Source organism: Hemiscyllium ocellatum, chromosome 3 (genome assembly GCF_020745735.1).
Source record: "Hemiscyllium ocellatum isolate sHemOce1 chromosome 3, sHemOce1.pat.X.cur, whole genome shotgun sequence".
Classification (NCBI taxonomy): domain Eukaryota; kingdom Metazoa; phylum Chordata; class Chondrichthyes; order Orectolobiformes; family Hemiscylliidae; genus Hemiscyllium; species Hemiscyllium ocellatum.
In genome coordinates this window covers 8,099,728-8,112,150 of record NC_083403.1, presented here as the reverse complement: position 1 = coordinate 8,112,150, position 12,423 = coordinate 8,099,728, and the positions used below count along the sequence as shown (strand labels likewise).

Genomic DNA, 12,423 nt, shown 5'->3' with positions numbered 1-12,423 from the left:
GTCTACCTACGATGCAACTTTCAAATAACTATGTACCTGAACCCCTAAGTCTCCGTTTGACAATACTCACCAAAGCCCTTCCATTAACAGTAAAATCCTACCCAAATTTGTCTTACCAAAATGCAACACCTTGCATTTATCCAAATTAAATTCTATCTGTGACGCTCATTGGCCCCAATGGATCGAAGTCCTTTTGTAACCTGAGGGACCTTCTTCACTGCTGAAAATGTGTTGCTGGTTAAAGCACAGCAGGTCAGGCAGCATCTCAGGAATAGGGAATTCGACGTTTCGAGCATAAGCCCTTCATCAAACGTCGAATTCCCTATTCCTGAGATGCTGCCTGACCTGCTGTGCTTTAACCAGCAACACATTTTCAGCTGTGATCTCCAGCATCTGCAGACCTCATTTTTTACTCGTACCTTCTTCACTGTCTACTATACCACCAATTTTAGCATGATCAATAAACTTACTAACCATTGTTATGGACCAGAACAGACCCCCTCACAACATTTTAAGAAGGTAGCCTGGACCCTAACTTTTTCTTAACTTGAAGGTAGATATGATGTGTATATTCCAGATGTGATGCAACTGGCCAAACTATTCGATGTTAAGCAGACCACAATTTATTTAAACACTGTCATGAAAATCAAATGAAAGAAAAAAGAATTTAGAGTTTCTTAACTATGGAAAATTTAACTGAATAATAGATACAGTACCCATTACTAATTAAATGTTTCAATATAGTAACGTCCCACAAACACACCCCATGGTAAAAAGGTAAATTCAGACACAGATTCTTATAGGTAATTCTCCAATCCAGGAGGAAACAACATCAAGTGAGATTTCAGAGAAGGTACCAGCTAGGAATCATTTTACTGAAATTCCAATTCTTTTGGTATCCAAACAGCTTCTGACAACTACAACTACAAAAAACACTAGAAAAGTTGATCTGTGAGAACTGCCCACCCCACTTCCATTGTTCCAGCTGTTTTAAAAAAAATCCTAAAGGCCTTCTCTGATTGTTGACTTTGGCCACCTCTGCCTTTACAATCTCTCATCAAAAAAAAAATCCAGGACTAAATAACCTTTTTAAAGTGACAGCATCATCACACTGTGCATCCTACATTCTCATCAAAATCATTTATTGGAAATACAGACAACCATGGACCTAGCACCCCTCCTTTTGGAATACTTTGGTATGCTTGCTTTTATTGGTCACAGCTTTGAGGATAGGAGTTGGGAGGTCATATCATGGCTGTACAGGACATTGATTAGGCCACTGTTGGAATATTGCATGCAATTCTGGTCTCCCACTTATGGGAAAGATGTTGTGAACTTGAAAGGATTCAGAAAAGATGCACAACCATGTTGACAGAGTTGGAGGGTTTGAGATATAGAGAGAGGCTGAATAGGCTGGGCTGCTTTCCCTGAAGCATTGGAGACCGAGGAGTCACCTTATAGAGAATTATAAAATCATGAGGGGCATGGGTAGGGTAAATACACAAGGTATTTCCCCCAGGTTGGGGAAGGCTTAGGTTTAAAGTGAGAGGGAAAAGATTTAAAAGGGGACAAAGGAGCAACTTTTTCACAAAGAGGGTGGTGCATTTATGGAATGAGCTGCCAGCAGAAGTGGTAGAGGCTAGTACAGTTACAACATTTAAAAGGCATGGGTATTTTAATAGGAAATGCTGAGAGGGACATGAGCCAAATGCTGGCAAATAGGACTAGATTCATTTTGAATGTCTGGTCAGCATGGACGAGTTGGACCAAAGGATCTGTTTCGGTGCTATATATCCTTATGACTCTGTGGACCTATGACTAATGGTCAATGAAATAACTCCATGAAGGCCCGTGTCCTGTCACCAAGTCTCCATTTATTTAGACGTGCAGAGTACATAACACTGACCCAGGTAGCTCTAAGCCAGCTCTCAGAGTGAACAGAACTCCTGACACTCCTGAAGGGCCTTTGCCCGAAATGTCGATTTCGCTGATTATTGGATGCTGCCTGAACTGCTGTGCTCTTCCAGCACCACTAATCCAGAATCCTGTTTATATCTGTCAGCCAAGGCTCCTTGATTGGAGAATGTGGTGCTGAAAAAGCACAGCAGGTCAAATAGCATCTGAGGAACAGGAGAATCAACGTTTTGGGCATAAGCACTTCCAGATTGCCATTCCTCGGGAGGAAGTGCAATCTGGAAGTGCTTATGCCCAAAACGTTGATTCTCCTGTTCCTGAGATGCTATTTGACCTGCTGTGCTTTTTCAGCACCACACTCTCAATTCTGATTTCCAGCATCTGCAGTCCTCACTTTCTCCTTGATTGGACCAGGTTAACAGCCCAGTCAGGGAAATTAGATTCTGGCTGACCTTGTTCTAATCACTATATTGCTCCCCTTCTCAGTCTGAGTTCAGATTTCTCCAGTTTCCTCATTTCCCCTCCCCCCACCTTGTCTCAGTCGATTCCCTCGAACTCAGCACCGCCCTCCTAACCTGCAATCTTCTTCCTGACCTCTCCGCCCCCACCCCACTCCGGCCTATCACCCTCACCTTGACCTCCTTCCACCTATCACATCTCCATCTCCCCTCCCCCAAGTCCCTCCTTCCCTACCTTTTATCTTAGCCTGCTGGACACACTTTCCACATTCCTGATGAAGGGCTTATGCCCGAAACGTCGAATTTCCTGTTCCTTGGATGCTGCCTGACCTGCTGCACTTTAACCAGCAACACATTTTCAGCTGTAATTGTATGCATTCAGCCAAAGTTTGGGAAGCACATGCTATCGGGCATTCTGAACCAATACATCTCCTGTACTATATGGGGAGCCATCGCATGTCAGCACCACATCTGGCATGTGCTAAAATCTTAGACACCGATAGTTGCTTTTTCACATCCCTAAAGGCTCTATCTTGGCTATGAAACCATTTCCATGGCTGGCCCTTTTTCAGTAGCAGATAAAAGGGTGCCACGTTATGTATGCCTGTTCTATAATAATTCACCACCCCAAGGAAAGGCCTATGTTCAAGTGCATTGTCAAGTTCCTATAATGGGGTGGGGGGGGGGGGGGTGGTGGTGTTGGTGAGGTGCAGTGTCCTGGACTACCTACATTGATGCGATAGTGAGGAAGTCACATCAATGCCTCTTCTTCCTCAGGAGGCTGAGGAAATATAGCATGTCCATGAGGAGCACAGCAATTTAGAAAATAAGTGCAGGAGTAGGCCATTCAGCCCTATGAGCCTGAACGACCCTTCAATATGATCACGGCTGATCATGCAATTCCAGTGTCCCATTCCCACTTTCCCTCCATACCCCTTGATCCCTTTAGCCACAAGGACAATATCCAGGTCCCTCTTGAATTGTTTTAATGAACTGGTCCCAATAGCTTTCTGTCAGACAGAATTCCACAGATTCATAATGCTCTCAGAATTCTTCTTCATCTCAGTCCTGAATGGCTTACCTCTTATTCTTAGACTGTGACCCTAGTTCTGGACTTTCCAAATATTGGGATCATTCTTTCCTTATCTAGCATATCTTTCCTTATCAATCCCATCAGGATTTTATATGTTTCTATAAGTTTCCTCTCATTCTTTTAAAGTAAAGCGAGTACAAGCCCAATCAATCCAATCTTTCTTCATATGTCAGTCCTGCCATCCTGGAATCAGTCTGGTGAATCACTGAAATTCACTCAATAGCAAGAATGTCCTTCCTCAGATTAGGAGACCAAAACTGCACACAGTATTTAAGGGCGTGGCCTTACCAAGGCCCTGTACACTGCAGCAAGACACCCTGACTTCTATACTCAACTGCTCTCACTTTGAAGGACAGCATGCCATTAGCCGTCCTCATTGCCTGCTGCACCTGCAAGCCAACCTTCAGCAACTGTTCTACCATGATCCCCAAATCTCGTTGCACCTCACCTTTTCCTAAACTGCCACCATTCAGATAATATTCTGCTTTCCTGTTCTGGCAACTGATGTGGATAACCCCACATTTTTCCAACTGTTACAGCTGCATCATAGAAAGTATTCTTTCTGGATGCATCACAGTTTGGTATAGCAACTGCTCTTCGCAGGACTGTAAGAAACGACAGGAAGTTGTGAACACAGTCCAGACCATCATGCAAGTCAACCTTCCATTCACTGAATCCTTCTACATTTCCCATTGCCATGGGAAGGCAGCAATGTTAATCAATGATCTAATCAACCCTGGTTATAATTTCTTCCAAACTCTTCCTTCAGGCAAAAGATACGAAACCTTCAACACATGTATAAACAGGTTCAAGGACATCTTCTTCCTGCTGTTATTAGACTTCTGAATGGACCTCTCAAATTTCAAATCTCATGTTAATCTTGCATTTTGTGCACTTCTTTGCAGCTGTGACTTTGTATTCCTTGCGCTGTTGAATCACCCTCTGATCTTTGTGACCTTGTATGTTACTATCTGCCTGTACTGTACACAAAATATTTTTGTGTCAGTTACTTGGTGCTCCTTATAGTGGTTGATTTTGCAGAAACTTCACAAAAATACTCTTTATTTAAGTACTTTATCTTTCTAGTCTTTTGCATTTTTGCTTTGATTATCAAGCTATACTATTTCTCTATCAAAATGCCACAATTTTGCGAATACTGAGATATTCAAACAGTGGGCTGTTTTACATTTTAAAGTCTTAAGTAATTAAGCATTATGAGTTAGTCATATTGCATGACATATTGTTAAGTCTTCAGAAATATGTTAGCAAGTCAGAAATGTTATAGGATGTATCATTGGGCCATTCTTGATAAGGTATTCTTGAACTGAAAGTGATATTAAATATGTACTGTAAGAAATAGCTATATGTGTTGGATATAATTCAGTTACCTGTTTTGAAAGTCCAGCAGTTCAGCGTTAATTTTCTCAATGTCCAGCTCAGTCCACAACACATCATAATAACCATTAATATTATTCATCACAGCATCATACAGACTATACAATTTCTGCAATAGACTCAGCTCTTTCCTGGAGAGAAAACAAAAACATCAACACCATTAATATTAAAATAAGGGAACATATAGGAGCAAAAGAACAGGAGGAGGCCTTTCAGCTCCTTGACCCTGTTCCACTACTCAATGAGATCATGGCTAATCTGTGGTTTAACTCCATATAACTGTCTTTGGCCCACATTAATTTATATGCTTTCTTAACAAATATTCATCTCTCCTAGATTTAAATTAACAATTGATTTAAGAATCATTGCCATTTGTGGAAGACAGTTTCAAACATCTACCATTACTTGTGTGTAAAAGTGTTTTCAAACATCTCTCCTGAATGTCTTGGCCTTACTTTTATACCATCCCCCTAGTTCTAGAATCCTCAATCAGTGAAAGTAGTTTAGCTTTATCTACCCTGTTATTTCCTGTTAATAGCTTGAAGACCTCAGAATGTCACCTCTTAACTTTTTAAATTTTAGAGCAAATAGGCTTAATTTGACAACATGTGAATTTCTTTATCGGTTATGGAATTGAACTTGACACAAGAGACTGTAATTCTGACCCCTTGAAGAACAGTGAAGAATTGGTTCACCTTCCTCCGTTGAGCAAGCTCACACTGCAGCTATTAGCTAGGAGTGGGATGTACACCGTTGTTATCAGATAACTTGATCAGTTGAAAAAGGGTTCAGGAAATCAGGTTGTGATTGATTATTTCATGTGTATATGGGGCAATCAGCTTTAAGATGGAATCAAGTATTAAGGAATTAATAGCAGCCCATTTGTAAAATCTAAACCTAATCATTTGGAGTCATCATGACTTCACATGAAAGATAAATCATGCCTGACTAATTTCTTAAAGTTTTTTAAGGAAGCCTCAACCAGAATAGATCGAGGGAAACCAGTACTTACATTGTATTGGAACCTCTGGAAGGTATCCAATAAGGTACATCATAAAGCTTGTCACAAGACTTATGGTGTTGGAGGTAGTATATTAGAATGGACAGAGAATTAGCTTATGGGCATGAAACAGCAAGTGGAGATTAGGGATTCATTTTCAGGTTGGCAACTTGTAACCAGTGGGTTCCACAGGGATCGGTGTTGGGACTACAAATGTTTACCATATATATTGGGTAATATATATGGTAACCATAGGCTGATTAACCTAACATCTAATATTGGGGAAAAATAAATTATTAAGAAAGTCATAGCAGAACATTTGTAAAATCATAATCTAATCAAGCAGAGTCATAATGGCATTCTGAAAGGCAGATGGTGTCTGACTAATATATGAGAGATTTTCAAGGAAGTCTCAACCAGAATGAATAGAGGGGAACCAGTAGATGTGTTATATTTGCATTTCCAGAAGGTATACAAACAAGACACCTCACTAAAGATTGAGTCCTAAGGTAAAAGTGCATTGTGTTGGATGTAGTATATTGGTATGAATTGGCTAATGGGCAGGAAAAAGCAGATGGAGACAAGGCATTTTGTTTTAGGTTGTCAACTATAAACAGTGGGTTCCACACGGATTAGTGCTGGGACTGCAACTTTTTACAATATTTATGAATGACTTTGAGGAAGGAAACAAATGTACTTCAGCCAAATTTTCAGACAAAGCAAAAATAGCATGGCTGGTATAACTGCATATCTTTTGATCAGGTGAGGATAAAATCAGAAATGAAAGCAGAAGTTGCTGTAAAAGCTCAGTAGGTCTGGCAGCATCTGTGAAGAGAAATCCAAGTCAACGTTTTAGGTCTGATGACCCTTCCTCAGAACTGACAATAGCAAGGAAAATGTTGGTTTATACAGAGAAGATAGGGTGGGGAAAGGGGGCAAGGAATAAATGATGGGTAGAGATAGAGCCCAAAGAGAACGATGCACAATTGGACAGATAAAGGAGTTGATAACGATCTAGTTAAGAGGACAAAGAGCTGTTAATGGAGACTGTTAGCTAACAATAGGCAGTGTGTAATGGCAGACTATGTGATAACAAGGCCTGGTATGTGTGATAGGAAGTTAGGACACAGGGGAGTTCAGACCCTAACATTAGTACTGAACTCAGTATTGAGTCTGAAGGGTTGTAGGATCGCCAAGCAAGAAATGAAGTCTTGATCTTCCAGCTTGCACTCTGCTTTGCTGGAGCACTGCAGCAAGCCTGGGACAGGGATGTTGAGCAGGGAACAGGGTGATGTATTAAAGGAGCAGACAACAGGAAATGTGGTCATTTCCAATACAGAGGTGACCACATTATGAGCAGTGAATGCAGTAGACTATTAGATTAGATTAGATTACTTACAGTGTACTTACCGACCCGCTGAAGCGAAACCCACCCATACCCCTACATTTGTCCCTTACCTAACACTAGGGGCAATTTAGCATGGCCAATTCACCTGACCTGCACATCTTTTGGATTGTGGGAGGAAACCGGAGCACCCGGAGGAAACCCACGCAGACACGGGGAGAATGTGCAAACTCCACACAGTCAGTCGCCTGAGGCGGGAATTGAACCCGGGTCTCTGGCGCTGTGAGGCAGCAGTGCTAACCACGGTGCCACTGTGCCACCCACAAAATTGTGTGAAGTGCAGGTAAAGTGCTGCTTCACCTGAAATGTGGTCTCCTCGACTTTGGGGAAATTAAGTGTAGGAGGAGAAAGTGAGGTCTGCAGATGCTGGAGATCAGAGCTGAAAATGTGTTGCTGGAAAAGTGCAGCAGGTCAGGCAGCATCCAAGGAACAGGAAATTCGACGTTTCGGGCATAAGCCCTTCTTCAGGAAGAAGGGCTTGTGCCCGAAACGTCGAATTTCCTGTTCCTTGGATGCTGCCTGACCTGCTGACCTGCTTCAGGAAGAAGGGCTTGTGCCCAAAACGTCGAATTTCCTGTTCCTTGGAAATTAAGTGTAGTCTGGGTGTTATGGATCAGGGCCTACTCCTCAAAACATTTTTAAGTAGACAGCCAGACCGCAACTTTTTTATTTGTTTTTGATAAGTGTATTACCGAAGTGATTAGTGTATTAGCTGGTCCGACTGCCAAGTATTAAACAAACAGAATTTATTCACAGAATTACAGAATGAAACACAAAGAACAGAAAATAGAAAACCGGATAACTTATCCTCTCCAAATCTGACAGACTATCCCTGACTTAATGATGCTGTTCTAAAGTTATTTTCAACAATCCCCATGTACAGATTGCTTTACACAAAGATTAAAAATGACACAAGAAGGTTACATGTTTCATGTCAGAGGATAGAGAACAGCAGTCTTTTTCACACATCTCCTGTTGCAACTAAGTCTAATCTAAACAAAGTCATAGATAGAGTCATAGAGATGGACAGCATGGAAACAGACCCTTTGGTCCAACTCGTCAATGCTGACCAGATATCCCAACCCAATCTAGTCCCACCTGCCAGCACCTGGCCAATATCCCTCCAAATCACTCCGATTCATATACCCATCCAAAAGCCTTTTAAATGTTGCAATTGTACCAGCCTCCCCCACTTCCTCTGGCAGCTCATTCCATACACGTACCACCCTCTGTGTGAGAAAGTTGCTCCTGAGGTCTCTTTTGTATCTTACCCCTCTCACCCGAAACCTATGCCCTCTAGTTCTGGACTCATCCACCCCCATGGAAAAGACTTTACCTATTTATCCCATCCATGCCCCTCATCATTTTTAAAACTCTATAAGGTCACTCATCAGCCTCTGATACTCCAGGGAAAACAGCTTGAGCATATTCAACCTCTCCTTATAGCTCAAATCCTCCCACCCCGCCAGACCCCTCAAAATATTTTTAAGCAGGTAACCCAGACCATAGAACATAGACCATTACAGGGCATTACAGGCCATTTGGCCCTCAATGTTGCGTCAACCTGTGGCACCAATTTGAAGCCCATCTAATCTACACTAGTCTATTCTCGTCCATATGCCTATCCATTAAAGTTGACGCATCTACGACAGTTGAGGCAGTACATTCCATGCCCCTACTACTCTCTGAGTAAAGAAACTACCTCTGACATCTGCTCTACATCTAATACCCCATAATTTAAAGCTACGTCCACTCATGCTAGCCATTGCCATCCGAGGGAAAAGGCTCTTACTGTCCAACCTATCCAACCCTCAGATTATCTTATATGTCTCAATTAAGTCACCTCTCAACCTTCTTCTCTGTAACAAAACCAGCCTCAAGTCCTGCAGCAAATCTCCTTTGAACCCTTTCCAAAGCTTCCACATCCTTCTTATAATGCAGTGACCAGAACTGTACACACAATACTACAAAATGTGGCCGCACCAGAATTTTGTACAACTGCAGCATGATTACATGGTTCCGAAACTCAATCCCTCTACCAATAAAAGCTAATACACTGTATTAATAACCTTATCAACCTGGGTAAAAAGTGAGGTCTGCAGATGCTGGAGATCAGAGCTGAAAATGTGTTGCTGGTTAAAGCTCAGCAGGTTAGGCAGCATCCAAGGAACAGGAAATTCGACGTTTCGGGCACAAGCCCTGATGAAGCTGCCTGAGCTTTAACCAGCAACACATTTTCAGCTCTTATCAACCTGGGTGGCAACTTTCAAGGATCTACTTACCTGGATACCGAGTACTCTCTGCACATCTACACTACCAAGAATCTTACCATTAGCCCAATACTCATCATTCCTGTTACTTCTTCCAAAGTGAATCACCTCACACTTTTCCACATTAAATTCCATTTGCCATCACTCAGCCTACCTCTGCAGCTTATCTATGTTTCTCTGTAACTTACAACATCCTTTTCACTATCCACAACTCTACCAACCTTAGTGTCATTTGCAAATTTACTAATCCATCCTTCTGACCCTTCATCCAGGTCACTTATATAAATGACAAACAACAGTGACCCTAAAACTAGTGCGGTACACCACTAGTAATTGAACTCCAGGATGAATATTTCCATTAACCACCACTATCTGTCTTCTTTCAGCTGCCAATTTCCGATCCCAACTACTAAATCACCCTTAATCCCATGCCTCCGTATTTTGTGCAATAGCCTACCATGGGGAACCTTATCAAATGCCTTACTGAAATCCATATACACCACATCAACCGCTTTACCCTCATCCATCTGTTTGGTCACCTTCTTAAAGAACTCTCAAAGGCACAATCTACCCTTCCCAAAACCATGTTGACTATCCCTAATCAACTTATTCATCTCTGGATGATTATAAATTCTATTTCTTACAACCTTTTCCAACACTTTACCCACAACTGTAGTAAGGCTCACAGATTTATAATTTCCAGGGTTGTCTCTACTCTCCTTCTTGAACAAGAGAATAATCCATATCGTAACTTTGCTATTTGTTTTTGATGAGTGTACAATGGATATTCCTGGAGTGAATCACCTGGTCTGATTGCCAAGTTTTAAACAAACAGAATTTCTTTACAAAATTACAGAATGAAACACAAAGAACAGAAAATAGAAAACCAGATAACTTATCCTATCCAAACCTGACAGATTATCCCTGACTGAATGATGCTGTTCCAAACAATCCCCACAAGCAGATCCCTTAACACAAAGATTAAAAATGGCACAAAAAGCTAACAGGTTTTAAGTCAGAGGAGAGGGTACAACAGCCTTTTTCACACATCCCCTGTTGCAACAAATTCTAATCTAAATGAAGGCTAGCTACACAGCTAGCTGGCCATTCCCTCTTGATTATAGCAATTTTCTTTAAGACATGAATGGCTTAGGCCAGAGCATTATTGGCCAGGAGTCAACCGAAAGGGCCCCAATGAACCATTCAAACTTCAGACATAATGGAACCTTCACTCGTTTAGAAAAAAAAACAAGGGCAATCTAACCTTGTCAAAGAAACAGGTTTGTCACATGGGGAAATCACTTTGAAGACACAGAATCCCTACAGTGTTGCAATAGGCCATTTAGCCCAAGAAGTCCACATCGACCCTCCAAAGAGTAACCCACCCAAACTCATTCCCGTACCCTAATACTCTACATTACACCTGACTAATACACCTAACCTATACATCCCTGAACACTATGGGCAATTTAGCATGGCCAATTCACCTAACCTGCACATCTTTGGATTGTGGGAGGAAACCCACGCAGACGCAGGGAGAATGTGTAAACTCCACACAGACAGTCACCGGAGGCTCGAATTGAACCCAGGACCCTGGCACTGTGAGGCAGCAGTGCTAACGACTGAGCCACGTGCCACCCCACCTATGTCATGCCCCCAAGAAAGACCCTCAGCTTCCAGCTGCCTGCCACTTCAATATACCACCCTGTTCCCTGGTCAACATCTCTGTCTCAGGCTTGGTGTAGTGGTCCAGTGAAGCTTAGTGAAAGCTGGAAGAATAACACCTCATTTTCCACCTAGGGACCTTGCAGCCCTCTGGACCCAATATTGAGTTCGATTTGGGCGGCACGGTGGCACAGTGGTTAGCACTGCTGCCTCACAGCGCCAGGGACCTCGGTTCAATTCCCGCCTCAGGCGACTGATTGTGTGGAGTTTGCACGTTCTCCCCGTGTCTGCATGGGTTTCCTCCGGGTGCTCGGTTTCCTCCCACAGTCCAAAGATGTGCAGGTCAGGTGAATTGGCCATGCTAAATTGCCCGTAGTGTTAGGTAAGGGGTATATGTAGGGGTCTGGGTAGGTTGCGCTTTGGCGGGTCGGTGTGGACTTGTTGGGCCGAAGGGCCTGTTTCCACACTGTAAGTAATCTAATCTAATCTAATTTTAGGTCTGAATTTCTTTATGTCCTCATCCCCTACCACACATACCAGGCTTTGTTATCACATCGTCTGCCTTACACACTACCCATTGTTAACCACTAACAGCCTCCTGTAACAGCTATTCACCCTCCCCAACCAGATGTTTATTGACTTGTTTAGTCTGTCCAACTATTCTTCTCTCTTTGGACTCCATCCCTATCTATCATTTACTCTTTACCCCATACCCCCACCCTATCTTCTGCATGTATATCAACATTTTCCTAGCTTCCATCAGTTCTGAGGAAGAGTCACCAGACCTAAAACATTAATTCTGATTTCTCTGCACAGATGCTGCTAGATCTGCTGAGCTTTTCCAGTAACTTCTCTTTTTGTTTTTGATTTACCACATCTACAATTCTTCCGGTTTTTAGTGAAGATAAAATCAGTCATGGCAGTGGATGTCTTTAAATGGATAATAAGGTACTCAATACCACAAAATCTATGGGCTCTGATTTGTGCTGCAGAACTCAGCATACCTCTCAGCACATTCCTCTGGAACAGTCAGAAAACTAGCACCTACACAGCAATGTGAAAACACAGATGACATTAACACGGAATAAGTTTGATCCAAATCTGAATCCTTCCTTAAGAGATCACAGATTTTATTTTTACACTTTTGTTCCCAATGAAAGCAGGCATTGAACATATTACATGAAGCTGCTGAAGTTCTTTAAATATAAAAAACTACAGGTTTG

General features: G+C 42.1%; 1 protein-coding gene across 1 annotated transcript in view; it reads right to left on the bottom strand.

Moving 5' to 3' along the window:
- LOC132834281 (dynein axonemal heavy chain 8-like) overlaps positions 1-12,423 on the bottom strand; it is a 1,170,382-nt gene that overhangs the window by 535,361 nt on the left and 622,598 nt on the right. The window contains exon 33 of the mRNA XM_060853001.1: positions 4,854-4,991. Within this exon, the coding sequence (XP_060708984.1) occupies positions 4,854-4,991 (138 nt within the window). The remainder of the gene's footprint in view (positions 1-4,853; positions 4,992-12,423) is intronic.